The sequence below is a fragment of the Drosophila navojoa genome, chromosome 2 (assembly GCF_054131105.1).
Source record: "Drosophila navojoa isolate 15081-1374.11 chromosome 2, UAZ_NAV_1.0, whole genome shotgun sequence".
NCBI lineage: Eukaryota > Metazoa > Arthropoda > Insecta > Diptera > Drosophilidae > Drosophila > Drosophila navojoa.
In genome coordinates this window covers 6,229,238-6,252,159 of record NC_142890.1, presented here as the reverse complement: position 1 = coordinate 6,252,159, position 22,922 = coordinate 6,229,238, and the positions used below count along the sequence as shown (strand labels likewise).

The 22,922-nt window shown below is 42.3% G+C and overlaps 6 protein-coding genes and 1 long non-coding RNA gene across 8 annotated transcripts in view; all 7 read left to right on the top strand.

Moving 5' to 3' along the window:
• Positions 1 to 14,417, top strand: part of Osi14 (DUF1676 domain-containing protein Osi14) — a 47,363-nt gene extending 32,946 nt beyond the window's left edge. The window contains exons 1-4 of one of the 2 annotated variants that reach the window (XM_018111609.3): positions 1,839 to 1,860; positions 13,069 to 13,415; positions 13,518 to 13,723; positions 13,817 to 14,417. In XM_018111609.3, the coding sequence (XP_017967098.1) occupies positions 13,171 to 13,415; positions 13,518 to 13,723; positions 13,817 to 14,178 (813 nt within the window). In that variant the 5' untranslated portion in view covers positions 1,839 to 1,860; positions 13,069 to 13,170 and the 3' untranslated portion in view covers positions 14,179 to 14,417. Of the gene's footprint in view, positions 1 to 1,838; positions 1,861 to 13,068; positions 13,416 to 13,517; positions 13,724 to 13,816 lie in introns of those variants that run through there. The other variant, XM_089265311.1, reaches the window with a different exon arrangement.
• LOC108659066 (uncharacterized) lies at positions 1,561 to 4,672 on the top strand. Its single transcript, XM_089265312.1, has 2 exons — positions 1,561 to 2,316; positions 3,674 to 4,672. Exons 1-2 carry the CDS (start codon positions 1,602 to 1,604, stop codon positions 4,051 to 4,053), a joined length of 1,095 nt encoding a protein of 364 aa, XP_089121438.1. The 5' UTR covers positions 1,561 to 1,601; the 3' UTR covers positions 4,054 to 4,672.
• Osi13 (Protein) lies at positions 6,203 to 7,190 on the top strand. Its single transcript, XM_018111814.3, has 2 exons — positions 6,203 to 6,670; positions 6,754 to 7,190. Exons 1-2 carry the CDS (start codon positions 6,409 to 6,411, stop codon positions 7,113 to 7,115), a joined length of 624 nt encoding a protein of 207 aa, XP_017967303.1. The 5' UTR covers positions 6,203 to 6,408; the 3' UTR covers positions 7,116 to 7,190.
• Positions 14,418 to 15,604: 1,187 nt separating the features above from the next.
• On the top strand, positions 15,605 to 17,461 carry Osi15 (DUF1676 domain-containing protein Osi15). Its single transcript, XM_018111613.2, has 3 exons — positions 15,605 to 16,083; positions 16,474 to 16,626; positions 16,689 to 17,461. Exons 1-3 carry the CDS (start codon positions 15,765 to 15,767, stop codon positions 16,859 to 16,861), a joined length of 645 nt encoding a protein of 214 aa, XP_017967102.1. The 5' UTR covers positions 15,605 to 15,764; the 3' UTR covers positions 16,862 to 17,461.
• A 705-nt stretch (positions 17,462 to 18,166) lies between these two features.
• Osi16 (DUF1676 domain-containing protein Osi16) lies at positions 18,167 to 19,885 on the top strand. Its single transcript, XM_018111826.2, has 2 exons — positions 18,167 to 19,180; positions 19,243 to 19,885. The coding sequence occupies exons 1-2, from the start codon at positions 18,871 to 18,873 to the stop codon at positions 19,764 to 19,766; spliced, it is 834 nt and encodes a 277-aa protein (XP_017967315.1). The 5' UTR covers positions 18,167 to 18,870; the 3' UTR covers positions 19,767 to 19,885.
• Positions 19,886 to 20,241: 356 nt separating this feature from the next.
• LOC149092082 (uncharacterized) overlaps positions 20,242 to 22,922 on the top strand; it is a 193,544-nt gene continuing 190,863 nt past the window's right edge. Inside the window, exon 1 of the long non-coding RNA XR_016197641.1 lies at positions 20,242 to 20,287. This is a non-coding gene — a long non-coding RNA (uncharacterized LOC149092082). The remainder of the gene's footprint in view (positions 20,288 to 22,922) is intronic.
• LOC149092083 (uncharacterized) lies at positions 20,481 to 21,588 on the top strand. The gene is made up of 2 exons (XM_089265800.1): positions 20,481 to 20,611; positions 20,682 to 21,588. The coding sequence occupies exons 1-2, from the start codon at positions 20,593 to 20,595 to the stop codon at positions 21,437 to 21,439; spliced, it is 777 nt and encodes a 258-aa protein (XP_089121926.1). The 5' UTR covers positions 20,481 to 20,592; the 3' UTR covers positions 21,440 to 21,588.

Genomic DNA, 22,922 nt, shown 5'->3' with positions numbered 1-22,922 from the left:
TCTCATTGAACATAAAGGTCGCTAATTAAATCATCTTATATTTTATTAAAGCATACGAAGGCAAACACTTGGCTAATTTTAACTCTCAGACCTTTCAAAATTGATAAGTTCCTTAGACTTAATCAAAGTTAATTTTCACTCTGAACGCAATGCAACTGAATATAGAATTTGTATGTTAGCCAAACAGCTAAATTTCGGATGAAAAGATATACTTTAAATGCCAAGTATATCTCATCACCAACATAAAGCTGCGATTTGGCTCCGATACTCTTGTATAGCTAAATAAGCTATAAAACGGTCGAATTTTGGCTTCAGTTAATCCATAAAAAATCCATTGCCAATTCAGCGTATTTCACATCATGTCAAACATCTGCAATTTATGGCACCCACTGGGCCTTATCTTATATTTGTAATAGTTGTATAAAGTCCCTTTCGGCTCCCTTTCAGCGACTGCTGCTATGAATACTCGATTGCGCCAGCTCGCACAGATATGTATCTCAGCTTGAAAAACTATCGCTTAAATAAAATAAAAAAGTTCAGCAATCACAACTTGGGCATGATGAAGCACGTAACCAATTTAAGCAACAGCAGCAGCAGCAGCTGTTGCGAGGCGAAGCAACAGCGCGTGGAGGTGGGCAGACGCTCCTTAGAGAATCCGAATCGGAATCCTGTGGCATGCAAAGCACAGGCTGTGGCACGAATCCAATTACAGCCGAGAGTGGGATCCACCTCAAAAGTATGCAACAGGCCACGGCAGCAGCAGCGAAAAATAAGCTTAAAAGCTAGCAACACTTTTACTCACATGCAACAGCTCCAAGCGAGGCGCCTAAAAGCGCATGCAGCGGCAGACAGGCAGCATTCGAAGACATTTAGGCGCAGCGTGGCATGCAGCAACTCGTTGACAGCGACAGACTGCAGCTTAGACAGGCGCCAATTAGCAGGCCGGCAGGCAGGCAGGCAGGCAATTGTGTTGCAAGTTCAGAGCTGGCAATTAGCATTGCACGTTGCCCCAAAGTGCTTGGGCTGAATGATGGCATTGGCCACACTTTCCCAGCTGAGGTCGCACTTGCACTGCGACTTATATAGAATCATAATATCAGCTGCAGACGGCAGTTGGCATCGAGAGGGCTTGCAACACGCAGCCAGGCAGCAAAAGTGAAAACGAGAGCTGAATCTAGACCTACTAGATATTATTGTATATACATATATATATTTATATTTTAATTAAGAATTAATGCTTCAATGGAGACGCGTGTGAGTGAGCTCGGCAATTGAAAAGTTTTGCAATTTCGAGTATCAAATCCGTCTGCTAACCGCATAATTAGACGTGTGGCAGGTGTGTGTGTGTGAGTGTGAGTGTGTGGTAAGCCACGCTTGGCAGCCACGCTCAGTGGCATAGTAAAAGTCAACTTGGTTGCATTTACAGCCAAGCCGGGGCTCAGCATTTAGTGCCGGCCACTTTCGGCGAAAGGCCATTAAAATCGCTCAACTAAAACAGTCGTAAACATTTTGGAGAGCTTCAAAGAATTGAACTACATCTTGGCACTCAGTTCGATTCTAAGCAGCGTGCGGTGTGGTTCGTGCTCTCGACACCTAAAACTATGTGGCAGCAAGTGTGGCAAGTATGTGTGTTAACCGTTTATGTGGCACTCGCACTCGCACAGGCCGAGGCCGGCCTGGATGCTCGCTTTAATGGCGTCGCTTCCGGCTTAACGAACAATGAGCAGCAGCAGCAGCAGCTACAAGTGAAGCTCAACGCCTGGCAGCCATTGACGGGCCACAACAATTGGCTGATACTGCAGGCAACGGCGGCTACGGCCATGCGACAGCAGCAACAACAACAGCAGCAACAGCAGCAGCCACAAGGGCAACTTCCTGTCAATTACTACGCCTACAATCATCGCTATCAAACGGTTGCGACAGCTGCCGCAAACGATGCTCCCAGCGGAAATTACAAACAGGTGCGATCCAATCTCAATGCGGCGGCTCCCAGCTACGTGTGGGCCCTCAGCCCCGCTCTCCATCGATTGTCGCACAGCGAGGATGTGCCGGACGTGCAGAGGGGACATATCGAGCCGGAAGCACGCGAAGGCAACAACCGCGTGACAAACACATACACAAACGCCGCTGATGAGGCCCTTGATGTTCCGGCTAAGCCCACCTCAGCAACGGCTCAGCGTATAAACAACTATTTGACAACGTTTGAGCGAGCCGTGCGCAAGGTGCGCAGCTTTTGTGACACTGTGCGAGATCTCATCTGGGATGACTGGGATGAGGGCCACGAGATAACGCAGGAACTCAGTTCGTTGGAGACAAGTAAGCTTGATTTTTAATAATATTGTATCAATGCTCGCTCAGCGAATCGAACGAGTGTATTGGGTTGTGCATTGATATATCTTAACAACAAACTCCATTATTCCTGGATCAGACAAAGGGCACAATTGGGAGCCTTTATTTTCAACAATAGACAATAAAGAGCTAGAGCACATAAAATGTGTAATAAATACATTCAAAAGGTCAATCGATAACATTTTGCTCATAGAGCTAGCTTAACAATGGAAGTAGAATAAACTGTTGTAAATATTGTCTATAATATTTCATAAACAAAATCTTTTGTAAAGTTCCAAAAATTATTTTAAAGTCCTTTCACAAATGTATCTCCCTTCAAACTTTTATTAAAATTTGAGCGAGTACCAAGCAGCTCCTTATATACCACTAGAATACATTATTATCTATTTTTGTTTTTATACCCTGAACCCATTGAAAATGGGAAATCAGGGTATAATGGTTTTGTTAAAATGTATGTAACAGGCAGAAGGAGGCGTGGCAGACCCCACAAAGTATATATATTCTTGATCAGGGCGACGAGCTGAGTCGATTTAGCCCTGTCCGTCTGTCTGTCCGTCCGTCCGTCCGTCCGTCCGTCCGTCCGTCCGTCCGTCTGTCCGTATGTTTGAACGTGTCGATTTCAGAAGATACAAGAGCTAGAGACTTCAACTTTTTTTTAAAATGTCCGTATATATCACGCGGATATCGAGTTTATCACTAAAAAACGATAACTCATTCCGATACTTTTTATCGATAAAAAACCTTATCGAAGATCAGTTTAAAAATTGTATCTCCTACATCTTTCAAGCTAGAGTCTCCAAATTTAAAATGTATATTAAGACGCATGTCATACAATTTCGGTTTTTGTTTAAATTTACCCCCCACCCCCAAATCCACCCCCTCACCCTAATCTTTGTAAAAGTCGTATATCAAATACTAGAGACTTGTGCTTCGGTATACACATACATTTAAACAATATGAATACGTTCTGAAAGTTTCATTACGATCGTACGTCTAGAAATTAAATTATTCAACAAATAAGTTCTCCTAATATTGCCAACACTGCAGCGCAACCCAAGCGCAATCGCCTGTATATGTGAGTGTGTGTGTGTGCGTGTATTTGTTTGCATGAGTGCGTGTGTGGGTGCTAATTATTATTGAAATATCAGTTGCTTGTAGGGTTCAGGGGATCTCGTAGTCGAGCAGTCTCGACTAGAGCTTTCTTACTTGTTTTTTTTTTTTTTTGGTTGCTGATGAACGGTGTCCATGACTCTGTTGTTGCGCCTGGACGCTCAAAGGTCTAGTCACTTAATTAACTAAAAGCTCGAGCTGCCTCTCCTTGCAGATATCCTGTCAACTAAATTGGTTGGTCGCAGCATAGACGCAGCAACAGAAGAGGAAGGGGAAGAGGAAGAACAGCTAGAAACAGCTACAACAACATCAAAGGAAATTCAAGGCCGTGGCAGCCAGCTGACTGGCAGCATTCAGGGCCGCAAGCTGAAGAAGCTGAAGAAGAAAATTCAGAAACTACTGCTGCCGCTGCTCATTGCGTACAAGTTAAAGTTTCTGACCCTGATACCGGTGCTGATTGGAGGGCTGACGCTGCTGGTGGGCACCACGGGCCTGGCTGGCTTCTTCTTCGCCCTGTTCACGGCCGTGATGAGCCTCAAGTCGTCGGCAGGTGTTGGCCATTCCAGCAAAGCGATTGTCTTGAAGAAAATTTGAGTTCAGCGGCGGCTGATTGATTTCGGATTTAGGTTTACGCTTCAAAACTAGAGCTCCACTTAATGGGAGGCGAGCTCAATAGCTAACGACGGTAGATTAAATTGATTAAATTGATAAAATGCCGAACGTCGACTGTCGACTGTCGACTGTCGAATTAAGTAATTTATTAGCTGGGCTTTTGATGAGACAACTTTATCGGCTATGCGAAATTTGTATACGCTCACCTAAGCTCAAACTTAGTATCTGGTTAGGGTATACACAGTCGCCGCTAGCTTAAAATCAGACCCGGCGTATGGCTGCTTTTTGAGTTCGAATTGTTGTTTAAGTAATTTAATATTTATTTTAATTTTAAAACCTGTCACAAACACAAAATATTGTTGTCAGCTGTAATCGTAATATTTTAAATAATTATTATCAATTTTAAAGTTCCATTTACTAGATATATTTCTGCTCATAGAAAATTGTATTTTAATTTCTCCTCTTTTAAAACTTTCTATTGAAATGTTTTGCATTTGTCAATTGCATTTATTAATTAAGAACACAATAAATTGATTTAGGAAATTTAATATTTATTGACTTTGTATTTATTTTTCTGAATTTTTGTGTATATTATTTTCTAATATAATTTGATTTAGCTCTCAAAAATTTTCATAATTTTTATTTACTTACCAACAATTTTTAATGTAATTTTTCCACTTAATATAGATTATAGATAATTCAAATAATTGTAGTGACAATCAATTGAGTCATAACCCAACTTTGTTAGGGTGTTTTTGACAGCTACAACAACAACGACAACACCAACCGGATGCCTGAAAATCGCATTAACACTCAAGTGACGCTAAAAGCCCAGCGCATTGCCAAAGTCTGGTCATGATATGTGACGACAGCGAGGCGTTTGGCGTTTGGCATTTGGCATTAGTTGGGCCGCAATTTAGTATGCGTGTTGCGGGCCTGAAAACAACCGTTAGCAGGCAACATGACACCCCTCACACACACACACACACTCACACAGTAGCATTTCGACAGCCAAAGTTGAACAACATTTAGTTCCGTTTGCCAACGAAATGTTGTCAACAAACTTTGTTTTATTTGTGAACTTAAATTTGATGTTTAATGCAAAATGTAGATTAATTAAGCCAATTAAAATGCAGTTCGTTCATAGCAATATATCTCATATAAGCGCGTATTTGTAATGTTTTTTTCTGTCTGCTAATTGGTCGAAACTCCGCTTTAATTACGTTTTTCCCATTGTATTTGCGATGCGCGCGTAAATTGTTGCTAAATATTTCATTTATGGAAGTCAACAACATTTTACAACTGCAAATGAAGTTTGTTTTTGTTTTTGCATCTCTTGTTTATTACACATTTCATTATATTATGAATTTGAAAAAAAAAATAAAACATGTTTACTCGGACCTTAAATACGCGGCGACCCTTGAGTGAAAGGGGAAGAAAGAGAGGAAGAGCAGAGAAGGGCGAGGAGTAGCTGCACGGGGCGTGTCTGTAGGTGGCATTTCACTGCGATTTAGAAATGGAAAAATGCTGTTCGTGTGCTGTTCAGCTAAAATGGCAAGTGAACCGCAACGCGCCAAGCAAAATGATAGCCAGCGTTAATAAAGAGTTTTACTTGTTGATGGCTGAGCCACAGCCACAGCAGAGGCAACAATAACAACAACATGAGCGAACGATGAAACCGTTTATTAAAGTAGGGAAAACTTAATGTGTGTTCGTTCACGCTTAAGTAAAACCGAATCGAAAACCAGAACAACAGAAAGCAAAAGAAAATTATTCAAAAGGAAAATCAAATATGGCAAGACGACGAAGCTGGAATACTCTTTGAAGCGAAAGGGCTCGGAAGGTGTTTGTTATATAATATGAGTATTAGAGAGTCTGTTGTGCATACAAAATCAAAAACATAATCAGAGGTAGAATTTTGAATATTACAATAGAGGTCGATTATAACGTCTCAGCTTCTGCTCCCCAAACAAACTTATGTGAGTAAACTTATATGACTATAGCGTCTTCCGGATATCGGATTCTACTGTACTTGTATTTTAATTCTTTATAAAGAGTTTCATTCTGTTGCGAGGAAATCTGCAGCTCGAACTTCGACTATTCCTCCTCACAAGCTGCACTCAAAAGTCAATATACCCCGCTCAGCTGCGCACATAGGAGAACAAAACAGCTAAGCAGCAACCATCCAGCTATTAGCCACTTGGCCAGAACAGCAGCCCCTGCGAGTGCATTCGAGTGCAACGAGCTGCACTATGCGGGCGCACTAGCCTTTAACTTAGTTAGTTAGCTTAGCTTAGTTGCCCGAGCAGAGCGCTGCTGCATAGAACTATAAGCGGAATGTCTAAAGTTTTACTGTTCGTATCCTGTCTGCTGGCTGTGGGATGGGCGCACGGGCTGCCGCCGGCGGTGCAGCTGGGTGGTGCAATTGTCGCTGCTGTCGAACAGGATGCGGAGCAGCAGGAAGAGGAGTTGGCAGCAGCAGCCACAGTCACGGAGCAGCGCTGGCTGCAGTCAGCAGAGCAGCAGCTGGAGCGAGTGCTCAGCGGCGAGCTGAGCGGCCAGCAGTTGAGCCAGTTGCTGGGCAATTGGTCAGCCGAAGGTAGGCAGCTGGAGGTGCAGCACTCGTCCGCATCTCTGCGCATCTGCGCTTTCGCTCATAATTAACATTTTCGTTTCGGTTAGCTCGCGGCAAGCATCACAAACAGAAGAAGCTGATGAAGATGCTCTTTCCGCTGGTGAGCGCGGCGGTGCTGGCCAAGTTTATATTGCTGCCCTTGATCTTGAAATGGCTAACGGCGCTCTCGGCCTCATCATTTGTCATGGGCAAAATAGCGCTGGCCGCCGCCGGTCTGCTGGCCTTGAAGTCCATGATGAGTCCAACGCACGAACGTCTGGAGATTGTGCACGCCTCGGCGCCAACAATCAAGAGCTACCATGGCGATCTATCCTCGAGCGGCAGCAGCTGGATACCACTTAGACAGCACTACATACCGCTGGGCGTGGCCAAGGACTCGTTTCGTTACGATAATAAGCCCTTCCTATAGAGACTAGATATGTTTTAGCGTTACTCTCTGTGTTAGTCTTAGCCAATAGGCCAATGGTAATAAAGCCGCATAACTCTTCACCTGCGCCTGACTTCCATTCACAGTTAATTAGCACGCGTCCAAATGCTGTTACGTGGACCCCGCAGTCTGGCCGAACAATGCGGCGATGCGGCAATGCGTCAATGCGTGCACAGAGCCGTTATGCATAAAACGAAAAAACGGTTTATTGCGCATGCGCGACGGCCAAGACGACTTGGCCAAGACGAACTTCCGCAAATGCGTGTTGCAATACAAGTGGTAAACAGGTAAGAAAAAAAAAAGCGCACACAAAGGGCTTATGTAAAAGCCCAAACAAAGTCAATAAACAGGTCGTCACAAATCAATCAGCATGCAGCAGCTGCAGTCAACCACTTGGGTGGCTCCGCCAGCGAGGGTCGTCACCAGAGTTTTCACTCACTCGGCTAATTACTTTACGTAAGCCCTGTCAGAAAGAAGAACTGAAAGTTATCCAACAGTCGAGTGAGAATGCCGCCACGAGTCATGGACTGTGGCCATACCTATGTATGCTTGGCTCTTGCGACACACAAGTGAAAGTTGTAGGGCGCGCAGTTTATGGTAAAAAAAAGACAACATACACACCAGCACACACATACACACACACACGCGCACATACAAGCCAACACACAATTGCAGGCAGTTTAACGCCAACACCAAAGTCGCATGCTGCCCGCGTATCTAACGAATCGATCAACAAGGCGGCGCCTCTCTTATTTCTAGCTTCAGAAAATAAACAGGTAAAAGTGCGGCAGACGACTGTGATAGCGACTGGCAGATACCCTGTAGAGGGCGGCTACTAGAAGTGGGAAAACTTGTGCTTCACTTGAAATGCTCATTTTTGGCTGTGATGGTACTCTAGAGTTTTAGAACTTTACTTCCATTATTTTAATACTTTTATTTTTGAAATTATATACGTATATATTTTTCGAAGATAACTAAATTTTAATTTTTTAATTAAATTTAAATTTTATTTTATTTTTATTTTTATTTTTTTTTTTATATATATATTTTTTATTTTATTTCATTTTATTTTATTTTAATTTATTGTATATTATTTTATTTTATTTTATTTTATTTTAATTTATTTTATTTTATTTTATTTTATTTTATTTTATTTTATTTTATTTTATTTTATTTCATTTTATTTTATTTTATTTTATTTTATTTTATTTGTTACCAATTGCCTGCCCTAATCAGAAGACCCTCTCTAAGAGGCAATACTCGAGCTGCAGGCGGGTGTTGTCATCGTCGTCGTGAATTTTATCGCTTCAGTCGCATCTCGGTCTGTGGGGCTGAAAATATTCTCGGCGCAGTCGGCGCTGGACGCTTCGATGAGTGCGCAATGTTTGCGACTCTCACGGGATTACTTAACCAGACCATTTAGCATAGATACACCAGCAACAACAACAGCAACAGCAGCCGCAACAGCCGCAGCTTTAGCTTCAAGTTGAAGTGTTTGTTGTTTGAACATTTGTGTCATCAATTTCACTTTCTTTGGGACTTGGGCAAATGGGTTAAGGCAAACAACGCGCTGCCATTGTCCGGCCCTTAACGCGGCTCAGTCCAGGGCCCTGTGAAAGCGCATGCACTCCCACTGGGAGGCGATGTTCCCAGTGTTTCAAGCCAATTGCTAGGCCAACATTTAACCACAAAGTGAATTGAATTCGTCAGCCAGTCCATGAATATTTCAACAGCCAAGCAGCAGGCCCAAGCCCTAAAATAAAAGGTCTGGCCCATGCAAGAAGATAACGCTGCACTTTCTCAGACGACGCCGATGACGACGACGACCAAGACAACGTCTACGCACAATATTGACAATTCATATTTGCGCAAATGAAAAGAAAATCAATTTCACCTCTCGGTATTTACGCGTTTAACCCAAAAACGTAGCAAAACACATTTTTGTATTTTGTTTTTCTTTTTCTACTTTTTTTTTCTACTTGCGACTTTTAGCTTTATTTCGCTTCGTGCACAGTCGAAGGCGAGCAACACCTTTAACCTAACAGAGTAGAAGCTCTTTTTTCTGGCGTAGCTCAATATTTCTAAAAAAAAAAGAAGGTAAACATTTAACTTGAGCGGCCCCAAGAACACGTAAAGGAAACACAAATGTAATGGGCCTCATTCATGATTTATTGACAGAAAAATGCTGAAGTTGTTCAATAAATGTTTACTGAATTTATGGAACATATTTATTTATAAAATATGATGATAGTAAACAAAGAATGAAGAGAATGTGTTGCAGTATGTGAAAAAAATATTCTTATTTTATATCACTTTCATCTAATTTATAACAGGCTGGAATATGTATCTTATATATACTCTTTTATTTGATCATAATAATCTCGAATAAGTTCCTCGAGGAACACCTGCATTTACATAACTGTTCCTATGTATACTTGTCGGTCGGGCAAATGGATATGTATTCATTATATATGCATTGCAAACACGCAATTGGGTCAATAGAACGCACGCTGAATGCCTCGCTCACAGCGATTGGCATTGCCAACTTGAGCTGCGAAATATGTCTGGCTAATTTCAAAAGTCAACTTGGCAACAACAAAAAGATGACTGCGACTTGAAAGTAACGGATAGCTGGGCAGATACCCTGGAACAATGAATCATGAGCTGGCAATGTCGAATGATAAATTTCACGTTATTAGCTGAAAATCAAAAATATAATTATTTGATATTTGTAGGTAAAATTAGCAAATAAAAATTAATTAATCATATATAAGTACGTAAAAAATAAAGTAAAAAATTCGAACTACCAATCCACTATATCATTTATTTTTCTTTTCGTTCTTCTGTAATATATTAAGTAATATTATATTAATTAAATAATTTATAGTCGACCTTCAGTCATGACATCTTCGCCTGCGAGTCAAGCCTGCCTTAAAAATAAAATGTGTGCGCATTACAGGGTATATCAAGTACGACTCACATGTTGTGCTGACCACACCCACAACGAAAGTATGCGGGCCAATTTGTTTTTGCTTCATTTTTTCTTTTGGCCACTTGTTGCGGCTAATTGGGCGATGCCAGTCAACAAATTGAAGCTTATGAGTTTTGTACAAATATATTTTCATACACATATGTACATATATATAGATAGTTATATCTGGGACTGATTTGGCGCGTTAAAGGCCTTTGTAAGGCTGTCAAAAACGCATTATTTGCGAGAGCGAGACGGCAGCAGTGAGTGCAAAAGGGTTGGCTGACAGCTGAGCTTGGTAAAAAAGAGAAATTTCTATATGATTGGCATTTAGAAATTTCATTTGATTTGACATTTAGCCGGACAATCGAAACAGAGCACAAATTTAATTGTTGTTGCTATGTTGGCAGTTGTTGTTATTGTTGTTATTGTTGTTGCTGCTGTTGCTGATGCAGGAGCCGGCGAAATCAGGTTTTTCTGCTGTTCGCTGCAAATTGCAAAATTCACCGAAAATTACATAACTTTCACTCACGCTTAGCGACGCCAATGAATGAAATGCGAAACTGGACCGCAGGTTAAGCGAAAGATGATCAGAGCTAAACACTTGGTTGGTGAGGGCGTGAGAGGGGGCAGTGGACACATTGGCAAGGTGAGTTATCATCAATGAATGCGCGTTGCGAGCAGTGCGAGAAGCGGTGTGTGGCAACGGCTGAGAAATATTTGACATGCCGCAAGCTGCAGGCGAACAGCTCTATGCAAATGAGCGCAGCAGGTGAATCATGGGCAAGCCATGTGCTGTGCGTGTATATAGGGTATGTATGTGGGGTATGCCTAACGCACTTTCTTTTTTTGCGCCGCAGTGTGGTTGTTATTGTTGCCGCTGCTGTTGTTCGATTTTGGGCAGCTAAAACAATAACCGAAAATAAAGGCGCGTCACTCATACGCAGCGTGTGACAAGACGACGCCCGTAGGCGTCAGCCAAATTCACAGAGCAGAAACCAAAAGCAACAACAACAACAACAACATACTCACACAGCATTTAGTGTCGCATATCGTTGTAATATAAATGAAAGTGAGTAAATTGAGACTTTTGTTTTTCTCCTGCTTGACTTTTTTTTGTTGTTTTGTTTTGTTTTTATGATTATTATTTTATGGATTTTGGCTTGTGAATAGTTTTGGCTTCAATAAGCTGCTGCTTTAAATGCTTTAAAAATGAAAAGTAAAATACAAACTGTGTTATTTCGATTTTTTATTGGCGGCATTCTTTGTATGAGATCTCATGTAGCTCTACGCCGGAGAAATGTCGGAATGCCGCAATGCGTGAGAGCTCAAAAAACGTGACAGAGGCAGGCAGAATAAAAAAACAGAAACAAAAACAAAACGGACGATGAATCAGTTATAAACGTGTTTGAGCACATATCAATTAAATATGCGAAAAACTTAAGAAATACGATTTTCGACTTTAGCATATGCTAATTGATTGTATCACATGAATTAGGCTTATCAATATTGCTCAAAAGTTTGAGTTTCATTTAGATTAGCTTCAAAAGCTGTCAAATCCATGTGGAGTGTCGACAAGCGCTAATAAGTACGTAAGAGTGTGGATAAGTGGGAATAAGTGGCTTGGACTGTTTGGGACTGTTGGCTATAACTTATTGACAGTGTTGCCAAATGTGAATGAATTGCTAAGAATGTGTTGGCAAAGCTATGATGGAACACTTGTGCTGATATGAATGGCAATGAAATCCATATTAAATATAGACTTATAAATGAAATACACTTTATAACACTGGCTGGATATTTTAGAAATATTATTAGATATTCCACTTATAACCATGGATATATAGAGAATATATTCAATGAAGATCATATAGAGCAGTAGATGATTTTACATATAATGAAGATAATCAAAATATATAACAGAGATATGATACATAAGCAAATGTAGCTCCTCTTGTCAATCATTTCCAAATTAATGCTTTACATTTCTTGGCTATAATCAGTTGCTTATCATAATCAGTTATTGCACAATTCCAATTGCAAATATTTGGAGGCCTCGACGTTTCTCAATTCTTGATCAAATTGATGATTATGTCGATAGTAAGAGGTGCTAAACGATATAGCGCCGTGGCTCAAAGGGCAAACAAGAGTTGACCCATTTATGAAGACGGCTAAATGCCAGGCTCAAAATATGCGGCAACCGGATCAATAAAGTAGCACACACACGTGTATAGCTGTGTGTGTGTTTGTGTGTGTGTGTCTGTGTGTGTGTGTGAAAGCGGACGCTGCCATAATTACCGCTGCCCATGGGCTCAGCCAATGATGCCAATTGTTTGCACTCTGCCGGCCGCTCTTATTCGATCTCTACGCACTCTCCTCTCGCCCTCTCTCTTTCGCTCTTGCGCGCGCTCTCGCCCTAGCCAAGCGCAAGTTTCTCTCGGGCAGCGCTGCAGCGCAGCTTGACGTCAAGTTTGTGTTTGACGGATGACGACGTCAACGTTGACGTCGACGTTGACGCTGCCAAAAAAAGTCAGTCAGCGCGCGAGCAGCAGCAGCGGCAGCGGCAGCAGCAGCAGAAGAAGAAGAAATGAACATATTCACTTAACAAACAAGTTGACTTTATTTTTCCGTTGTCTTCTTTTCTTTTTTTCTCTTTTTTGTTATTTTTTTGATGTTGTTGTTTGGCCCGTTTGGGCCCGCTGTTGCTGTTGCTGTTCCCTAGATTTATGCATGTGCTCAGTGCCTTTATTTTCGCGTCACTTTTTTTCACAATGTTTGGTTGCTTCCGCAGTCGCTGCCGCTGCTGCTGCTGCGACTGCGCCGCGGCTGCGTCTTTTACTTAATTTACTTAAAAATTGTTTTGTAACGTCAACTTCGACGCCGGCTGCGCAGCTGTCACAAAAGTTGCGGGAATATATAAGGCTAGACGTCTTCCAACTTCATCAAATTCATCTCGACCTCAGTAGCAACAGCAGCAGCAGCAGCAACAGCTTCCAGTCAACTACTGCCAAGGATTAAATCGCGTCGCGTGTCAGCAAAAGTTCTCGAACTAAAACCAAAACGAAAATGAAAGTGTTTTCCATTGCCTGTGTGTGCCTCGTTTTGGCGGCCAGCAGCGCCTGGGCCGCGCCCAGTGTGCAAGATAACCGCGTCGAAAGTGATAACACGCTCGGACGTGCCGCCCGCTATCTGGGCGCCTGCCTCGAGAGCGATGACATGACCACCTGTCTGGCCGTCAAGGGCATTACCGCACTGAATCGCGCCGCCAGGAGCAACAACATTGAGCTAATCAATGGCGTCACCTTCCAGAGGTGTGTGTGAAAGTGAAATGTTGCGAACAAATTGTCGCGTGCATTGCCACAGAGTTCAGAGTTCAGAGTGTTCTAAGTGTGTTTTCTTCATGCCCGTTGCAGAGATCCCGCCAGCCCCGTGCAGCGCAGCGGCAAGTCCCTCAGCGAGCAGGACATCTATGCTGAGCTGCCACAGAATGGCGATGAGCGCAACGGCCGCCTGGTCGATCTGGCCATATCCAGTGCCACCGACTTCCTGAGCACCCACAACTTGGAGTTCAAGCTGCCCGCAGAGACCACCCAGCAGGTGGCACGCGCCCTGGATGAAGGTACATAGCACTTCAATCGAAACATAATCTCTGATCCACTTTTGGCTAACACTGTTGCGACTCTCTGCTCTCCGTGTTGCGCTCCATTTACAGGTCGCGGCAAGATCAAGAAGATGATTGGCCCCATTGCCCTGGCCATTGGCGCCAAGCTGTTCGCTGTGATTCCCTTGGTGCTCGGCTTCCTCGCCCTGTTGACCTTCAAGGCCGTCGTCGTGGCCAAGATCGCCTTCTTCTTGGCCATCCTGGTCGGCGGCTCCCGCCTGCTGAGCGGCTTTGGCAACAAGTTCGGCGGCAGCGCCATCGGTGGCTACAGCTCGAACGCCTGGTCCGCCCCAGCCACCGCTGGCTGGAGCTCGGGCGCCTCCTCCGCCTATCCCTATGCGCGCAGCATCAGTGTCGACAATGCCCAGGAGTTGGCCTACGCCGGCCAGCAGCCCGAGCAGCAGCAGCAGTAAGCGGACCTCGTTTCACTTCGGCCAGTAGCCAGAAATGTGCCTTTTCCTTTAATTGAAAATCTAGCTCGTAGTAATTTATTCGAGACGTGAAGCTGACGCGTATTTAATTGCCTAATTTATTATTGTATAACACAACATTGCAAAAAAGAAAGAGAATAAGAAGAAGAAGAAGAAACACTTTACATTGTACAAGACACCAGCTAAAGAGTCATGTTAATAAAATCGATAAATACTTTAAACTTGGCCTTAACTTTCAGAGCGTCTGACCCTTTTAACTGTGGCCAAAACCAAAACTGTGGCAACACTTTCCCAAGGCACTTACAACTGGTTGCTAACTATTTATATTGTATATGTATATACATATACATATATGTTTTTATTTATGCGCTCGACATTTAGACAACTTGTTTTGTGGCTATTAAAACCAAAGTTTTTGGCCAGTTCTTGAGCGCCGACACAGAGCTGGCCGAATGCCCAATTGATGTACGTATACTTATGTGTATGTATGTGTATGTGTATGTGTATGTTTGTGCTTAGAGTATAGTTTGGATATTTTTGGCATTTGCCACGCCCCATAATTGAAATATTTCCATGTGGGCCTGGGCACATTAATTGCCGTCAACTTTCTACACGGCTGATGCGATCGAGCAAATGCGAGCATGTGCGACAATTTAGCTTTCTTTTGCGCAGATTTGTCAAAGATTTAGAAGCAATTGAAATAGAAAACGAGACTTGACTCAAAGAGAATGAAATCGAAAGCGTCGTTGAAAGCGTCGCGCTGCCGCCGTCTCTAACGGGGCCAAAGCGCGCATTAAGCGAGCTGCTGCTGCCGGCTGGTGCATACCAAATATGGCCAAGTACGCTGGCCCCTAATAATAATCATCGTTTTTAGTGCCATTCAATGGAATGGAATGGTGGTGGGGCTAATGAGAGCTCCAAAGAATCTGGCACATAAGCAAATGGAGTCACGTTCCTTGCCGTCCCGGGGCGTGGCCGTTGCATGCCAATTGCGATCGGCTAACGGTGAGACGACACCCAATTGCCTCAGCTCACCTCTCCACAGCCCTCCACCACACCTCTCCAACCGCATGGCAGTCAAAAGGAAATCGGGGCATTTGCTTATATAAAATAATAATATTCAAGCCGCTCGACGACGACTTCCCTTTCGTTTGGTCGTGGGACGTGCGTGAAAATATGGTCAAGAAATTTTTTGGCCATCGGCTGCGACTGTGCCCCATCGCACTAGCATACGCATAAAATTTGCATAAATTGTGAATGTTGCTGTTGCTGTTATATTTTGTTGTGTGTGTGTGTGTGTTTTGGCCCGTCGATTTCTAGCCACCAAATTGGACAAAGTGCGCCGCGCTGTGCCCGGCGAGCAATGGAGGCACGCGTTCGCATTGAAAAGGTATAAAACTGCGGCCCATTGCATTCAATTAATCACAAAGCAACTCCCAATCACAAAGCCAACAGCAGTGTGTGCTCTGAACGCATTGCTAAAGCCAAGGACTATACAAAAATATCAAACCAATAAAACTGGCTAACGGCTCCTCTACCCGTCCCAACGCAACTCATCCAATAATAAAATGTGCGCGAAATTCGTTTGTGTTGTGCTCGTGGCCAGCTTTGTGTGCGGCGCTCTGGCTCTGCCCTCGCAGGACAGCAGCGAAAAGGACTTAGTGAATTTGCTCAATAAGCTGGATAACGAGGATTCGATCCCATTGTTTGGCGGCCTGCGCATCGATCGCACCGAAACCGGCCGCAGCTTCGGCTCCGCCAAGGGTCTCGAATCGTTCGAGGATCGTGCCGAACGCTATCTGGAAACGCACGAGCTGAATCTCTCGTTCTCCGGCGACGAGCAGGATGAGAATGCCGAGAATGCATACAGCGGACGTGCCATGGAGGGTGAGTTGCCTCAAGCGATTCCACGACTCGCTCGTAAAACTGAGCGTCAACTTTCACTCTAGTTGGCAACTGTTTGCAACAATTTCCAACTGTTGGCAACTCAGTTGCGGGTGCAATTGACAGGCAATTTGTTGCAAGCACATGTAGCTACAGCATTGAGCCTGCGGGCCTTGGCTGACTGCCTGACTGCTTGGCTACTTGGCCTGGCTTCTTGGCTACTTGGTCGTAAATTGCGCATACGCCACTTGCACACAAGTGTTTGCCGATTTATTGTTCAACTCGTGTTGCATACTTTGCAGCTGCAGCAAGAGCTATCAATTTACCCACTCGACTTTGCATACTTGTGTGCTAAACAAGAAATGGTTTTCGATTTCTCTCCACTTCTCACAGAGTCGCGCAGCAAGCGCATGAAGAAGATGCTGCTGCCCCTGCTGTTGATCCTGAAGCTGAAGAAGGCGGTCATCGTCAAGGTCATGTTCACCATCATCAAGTTCATCTCGCTGAAGGCTCTGGCCATCTCCTTCCTTGCCCTCATTCTGGCTGGTAAGTGACTTCTGGCGGAGAGTAGCAAGTGAGCTGTTTCATTGACGAATCACTCTGTGTAGGTGCCACCTTCTTCAAGGACTTGCTGGCCAAGAAGAAGGACCACATCACCACTGCCTACATCACTGGCAGCCCATTGAACGCCGAGATCGTGCACTCCGACTGGAACCGCAACGGTCAGGCCAGCGCTGCCGATTTGGCCTACAACCATTATGGTCTGGCTCAGCCCTTCTAAGCGCTGCTCCACAATCCCATCCACCAAATCATTCAAGAACTTTCCATTCTAATTTCTCCCGCTCTATACGCTCTCCCTTTCCCTCGCTGTCCCTTTCCCCTTTCTTACCCCTTCCCCTCTCTAAAGACTTAAACCTCCCACATGGCTAAACTTGTTGTAGTGTTGTAGTCAATAATTATTTAGTTTAACTTAGTTAGTTAGCTGCGACATACCAAAAACCAAAAAACAAAAAAAAAATGAAAAGAAAAAAGAAAAAGTAGAAAAGAAAAGAAGAGGAGATAAATCAACGATGACAACCGAACATCAAATACGACTTCGCTAGCTCAGGATAACGCACACGGAATACATATACTAAATGCTTGCGCCATATTTATTGCACAATCAAACATGCTCTTCAAGCAGACATGCAGCTCAGGTTCACAAAGCAAAACAAAGCAAACAAAAAAGAAAAAAAAAGAAAAAGCAAAAAAAAATAATAGTAATGAAAAGCAAACGAAATGTAAGCAAGAAATACTTAAATGTCTGCTAAAGAGCTTACTTACTAAGTATTTATTTTAATAATTTATAGCAATTGAATAAATATGATTCATGAAATGCAAATTTACTGCGCTTTAATCATGGGCGGGTCATAAATTCTGCAAGCAAGCTCAATGCAAGCCAAGCTCAAGATAATTTATTGAACTTTTTATTTATTATCAAAGTCAGAATGAATGCGAGCAGGCAAGAAAAATGTAATTAAGAGACGAGCTGGGCTGGTTTGATTTAGCCTGATGAGTACAAGAAATAATATAATTTTCTTTCTCTTTTTTTGGCTCAGTAATTTATTTTTAATGCAGTTATTAATTTTATAAACAATATTATTTTCTGTTCATGCAGTAAATATTTTATATTATATTTTTATTTTATTTTATTTTTTTTTTAATTTTTTTATAATTAATATTTTGTTTGATAATATAATATATACATGTATTTTTTATTTTTTTAATAATTATTAGCATTATTATTATTATATCATTTTTTAATTTTATTAATAATTTTTTTGTACTACTATTGTTATCATTAGTGCTATTATTATTATTCATTATTACTTTGGATTTTATTTATTTTAATTTATTTTATTTTATATTATTTTTATTTTATTTTATTTTATTTTTTTTTTTTATATTTTTATTTTATTTTATTTATATTTATTTTTTATTTAAAGTTTATTTTATTTTTTTTTTAATTTCATTAACATTATTATCACAACACACAACTGTTGCCAATAGCATTCGCATTATCATTTTCATTATTATTATAAGTTCTTTTAGTTTTATTATTATTCCAATCAAAAGCATGGTATTTAGCTTAAGCAGGCGAAAATCCATGCCCATTTGTACTCTCCGGCTTCGATGACTCAACCGCTTGGCCCGCACAGCTTCCAGACGTGGCCGTATTAAAATGTTATTAGCAACAGTGCGGGGCAATTAGCTAGTTAGTTTAGTTGTCTGTTGCCAGCTATTAATTAATTAATGTACTTCGGACGAGGCACGCGACTTTTATCTGTCCCATAATTATGCAGGTATTTGTGAATTTTCTTTTTGGCTCAGGAAATTCATTAAGCTGGGACCCACTGGAGCAGTCGGTGACAAATATTGGCCGCCCGTTGCGCTACACTGAGCGCCGTGCCACAGAGAGAGGAGGAAAGCGAAAGTGCCGCCCAGTGGCCAAGTTGGTTCGCTGCTTGGCTGGCCAGACTCAGTTGAACGGCTCTGGGAAGAATTTCGACCACAAATCGTGGTGTAATTAGAAAAGCTTCAAAAACAGCAACAGCGGCCAACCTAAACCTAAACGCGGCAATGACTTTTCTTGGCGCTCTGTGCGTAGTGAAAGGGAAATGCCTATAAAAACAAGGCCATAAAAATGAGTTGCTACAGTCACTCGAGAGCTTCACAAATCACTAGACTTACTTTCGCACACACTCATATTAGCCAAAAAAAAAAAAAACAAAAAGGAAAAAATACAGAATTATGCTCTTGCTCAAGACCTTGGAGTATCTGTTTTACTTGGCCTGGTTCTGTTTGCTTTGCAAATATGCAGAGGCGGCGAGCGTGCAGCCCACGGAGCCGAGTGCAAAGTACACAGAGCCAACCCAAAGGAGTCCCGCAGTGGGCCTAAGCGAGTGCGAGGCGGGCAGCTTCAGCTGGATGTGCCTGAAAATAGAATTTGTGAAGATTATGGAGCGTCTAGCCGAGCAGAAGGAGCTCAATGTGCTGCCGGGCGTGAGCGTGGTCAAGGATGAGAATGCCACAGAGCTGAAAACCTCCGAGCTGATGGCAGGTGAGTTCAGCCTAATTATCCAAAGGGAAGTTGTATATTCACAAATGGCTGCATATTCGCAGAGGTCGCACGCAGCTATCCCAGCGATCCGAATACACGTCTCAATGGCTACATTCTGGCCAAGCTGGAGAACGTCTTGAGGACGCGCGTCCTGCGCCTTCGCCTGCTGGACGACACCAGCCTGGAGGAGGGACGCAAGCACAAGTTTGGCAAGAAGGGCGGCATGGAGGCGCTCGTCGCAGCCGGCGTCATGATGAAGGGCATGCTGATGGCTCTCGGGCTGGGAGCCATTGCCATGATGGCCGGCAAGGCGCTGATGACAGCTCTCATGGCGCTCACGCTCAGCGGCGTCCTCGGCCTGAAGAGCCTGGCCAGCGGCGGTGGCAAGTCCACCACATACGAGATCGTGGCGAAGCCCGTGTACACGTCCAGCCATTCGCATTCGGTTAGCCACGACGACGGCCATGGGCACAGCGCCCACTTTGCCGGCGTCGGCGCTGTCGGCGGCAGCGGCAGCGGCTACGGCTACGGGGGATACGCGCGCTCTTTGCACCTGCAGCAGCCCAGCCAGCTGCAAATGCTGTAATGCACACTCTATATATTTTATACTAGTATATAAGTTATTTATTGTATTTATTTAATTATTTATCAACTTGTACTCTTTAAGCAAATATCATATGAGCAACATGCATACTACGAACTATCCTCCCACACGTATAAAAACTGTGCTATTTATTTCTGACCTCGTTAACAAACATCAAACTGACATGCCCTTTAAGCCACAATTGCCCATAGGGGAGCTGTTTGCTTGGTTCTTGGTCAGTGAGCAGAGTCAACAAACAGACAAATATGTAAAAATGTTCGGCGATCTGAGTTGAACTGAAATTGCAGTAAATTACCTAAGTGAAATATGTATAGGATTTAAATTATATGAGTAATTACATTTTAAATAGGTGATATGTACCTAAAAAAAGTACTATATCTTTAATCTATACTCTAACTAAATACATAGCAACAGCTAGCTCGAAGTGTTTAATATTCAAGTTCAAATAACGAGCTCAAAAAAAAAAAAAAAAAAAAAAAAAAAAAAAAAAAAAAAAATGGCACGTTTAACACATTATTATCAAGCAAATCAAACGGTAAAATTATTATAAATAATAATATTATTTGATATGTAAGTCACTTAAAGAATTTTCAAGTTAGTGCGAAAAATTGTTTAATTAAATTTTGATATTAATTAACAAATTTCAATCGGTCAATAGATCAAAGAATATAAGTTTGCGCACGTGTGAAATGTATATTGGCGACTTTTCAAATGATCTAGTTTCACTTCTAACCCAATTCAGCTTTGTCATAAAAAGGCAGAAGAAGCTCCATCTAGCCATCAGTTCTGAGAGATCTTTCGCAGCACAATGAAGATCAGTTGTAGTGGTAACAAATCATAATAACTTCTTGACTATATACACATATCTAATCTATATAATCTAATCTATAATCTCAGTTATATTCCTGGTGCTTTGCACGGCATGGATGTGTTCAGTAACTCAAGGAGCTGCGCTGAAAGGATCTGCCACTGAAAAGAATGTGAGCGGCACAACAGAAGGCAATGACTTGGCATTGGATGGAGTTTTAAAAGAAGAAGAGGAATCAGATGATGAATCAGATGATGAATCAAATGAATCGCCTTTGACAAGCGACGATGCGGAAGAAGAACTGGCAAGGCAACTTGAAGAAGCCAATGAGATCGAGCCAGAGATTCGTCCCACCAAGAAAACCCCACAGGCGCACATCAGAAACTCTGCCGCTCACGCTCATCGTCACCCCACTGAGACCGGTCTTATGCCGTATTATGCCCCCATGACATATGCAGCACCCGCTCCTATGCCTTATGCAGCACCCGCTCCTATGCCATATGCAGCACCCGCTCCTATGCCTTATGGAGCGCCCGCTCCATTGCCATATGCCATGCCATATTCGCAGTGCCCCTTCAGCCAGCCGTTGTACTACCCGCAGCCCATGTATCCGCCTTATCAATATGCACCCCACAATCCCGTCCTCAAGGCCGCAATAGACCCCACGGATACTACCGAAGTGGTCAACATCGACCAACTACTGAAGATTGCCAATTTCTGGAGTAAACAAAATGTCACGAAGGTCTACAACAAAAATGAGACCACAAAGGGCCGAAAACGTTTTGGCATCAGGAACTGGATTAAAAACAAGGCCAACAGGTTCACGACTGCTAAGCCAACGGAATAAACCGAATATTTGTTTAATATCGTGTTGCACCAAGTTTGCTCTTTGTCATTTTCTTATTCATTTGTAATTGTCTTATTATTTACTTTTCTATTTATTTTCAATTAATTAACAAAAAATAAAAAATGAAGGTACTTTCATAATAAGTAAAATTGGCTAAATTTCTCAAATTTGTAGATCAGTAGAACGGAGTTTCTCATTAACCAGTTTGGATTGGTTTCATTTTAGAACTTGCAGCAAAAACTTTTTATACCAATGCTGGATCTTTTTTTTCTTTTCTTTAAACAAATTTTAATTTTAATGCAGGTTTTGTCCTTAACTATATAGCGATATGCTGGCTCTAGCGTTCTGAGATAGCTTGCTGGAAGTTTAAAAGTAGTTTGCCCAGCATTTTTATATCCCATTGCATATTTCATATAAATACATTATTCATATTATCCACCCACTACAGACTGTAGTTCCAGGCTATCACACCCTATAAGCCCATCATATATACATATACATATGAATAGTCTTGCACAAGTCTTAAAAAAGGAATTGCAAGACATATTTATCTCAAGGTACCTTTGGTTGGATCCATATGTAATAATCAAAATAATGGTCTCATTTAATGTCAATATTAAAATATATCCTCAACTAAATCAATTTGGGTGTTACTAACTAACTTAATAAAGAGTATAAATTAAAGTCCTTAAATAAAATTGAACATATAGCTGTAAAATTATTATTATTATTATTATTATTATAATCAATAATATTTATAACATTTCAGCAATGTGTGAGAAATTTATTAATAAAGGTCTGCGATATTAATTAGCAAATCGAAGGTGGTCACTAACCCGTAACGGGGCGAATTTCCAAATTTTGCCAGTTCCACTGCTAACCCAATTTCAAATCTTATTCAGTCTTGTCATAAAAAGATAGATGAAGCTGACCAGATGGTCATTGGATTCATGCAGCACAATGAAGATCTGTTACAGTGGTAACAAAATATAATAGTCATAGAATATGTTATATATGAATTTACCTACCGTTTTCTCTCAGCCATATTCCTGGTTCTATGGCAACACCCAGTGAAAAGAACGTGAACGGCACGAAAGAAGGTGATGACTTGGCATTGGATGTAGTTTCAGAAGAAGATGAAAGATCGAATGAATTGCGTTTAACAGACGACGCGTCGATGTGGAGGAAGAACTGGCCAGGCCACTTAACATATCCAATAAAATAAAGCCACTAAGAAGACCACACAAGCGCACATCAGTAACTCCGCCGAGCATCAGCACCACCCAGTAGCCATTCCTTTGCCCTATTATGCAGCACCCGCCCCAATGCCATATGTCATGCCGTATTCGCAGTGACTCTACAGTCAGCCCCTGTACTATCCGCAGCCCTTGTATCCGCCCTATCCATATACATATACCTATAACTCCGTTCCGGTTGCCGACCGATAGGCCTTGCACAAAGTCTTGAAGGCCGCAATAGAAAT

Bases quoted from the DNA above. Each gene is read 5' to 3' on its own strand.
- LOC108659066 (XM_089265312.1), top strand. From the start codon at position 1,602: ATGTGGCAGCAAGTGTGGCAAGTATGTGTGTTAACCGTTTATGTGGCA. The intron at 2,317-3,673 runs GTAAGCTTGATT...CTCTCCTTGCAG, and splicing joins ACTCAGTTCGTTGGAGACAA to ATATCCTGTCAACTAAATTG.
- Osi13 (XM_018111814.3), top strand. From the start codon at position 6,409: ATGTCTAAAGTTTTACTGTTCGTATCCTGTCTGCTGGCTGTGGGATGG. The intron at 6,671-6,753 runs GTAGGCAGCTGG...CGTTTCGGTTAG, and splicing joins GGGCAATTGGTCAGCCGAAG to CTCGCGGCAAGCATCACAAA.
- Osi15 (XM_018111613.2), top strand. From the start codon at position 15,765: ATGTGCGCGAAATTCGTTTGTGTTGTGCTCGTGGCCAGCTTTGTGTGC. The intron at 16,084-16,473 runs GTGAGTTGCCTC...CACTTCTCACAG, and splicing joins CAGCGGACGTGCCATGGAGG to AGTCGCGCAGCAAGCGCATG. The intron at 16,627-16,688 runs GTAAGTGACTTC...CACTCTGTGTAG, and splicing joins CCTTGCCCTCATTCTGGCTG to GTGCCACCTTCTTCAAGGAC.
- Osi16 (XM_018111826.2), top strand. From the start codon at position 18,871: ATGCTCTTGCTCAAGACCTTGGAGTATCTGTTTTACTTGGCCTGGTTC. The intron at 19,181-19,242 runs GTGAGTTCAGCC...GCATATTCGCAG, and splicing joins AACCTCCGAGCTGATGGCAG to AGGTCGCACGCAGCTATCCC.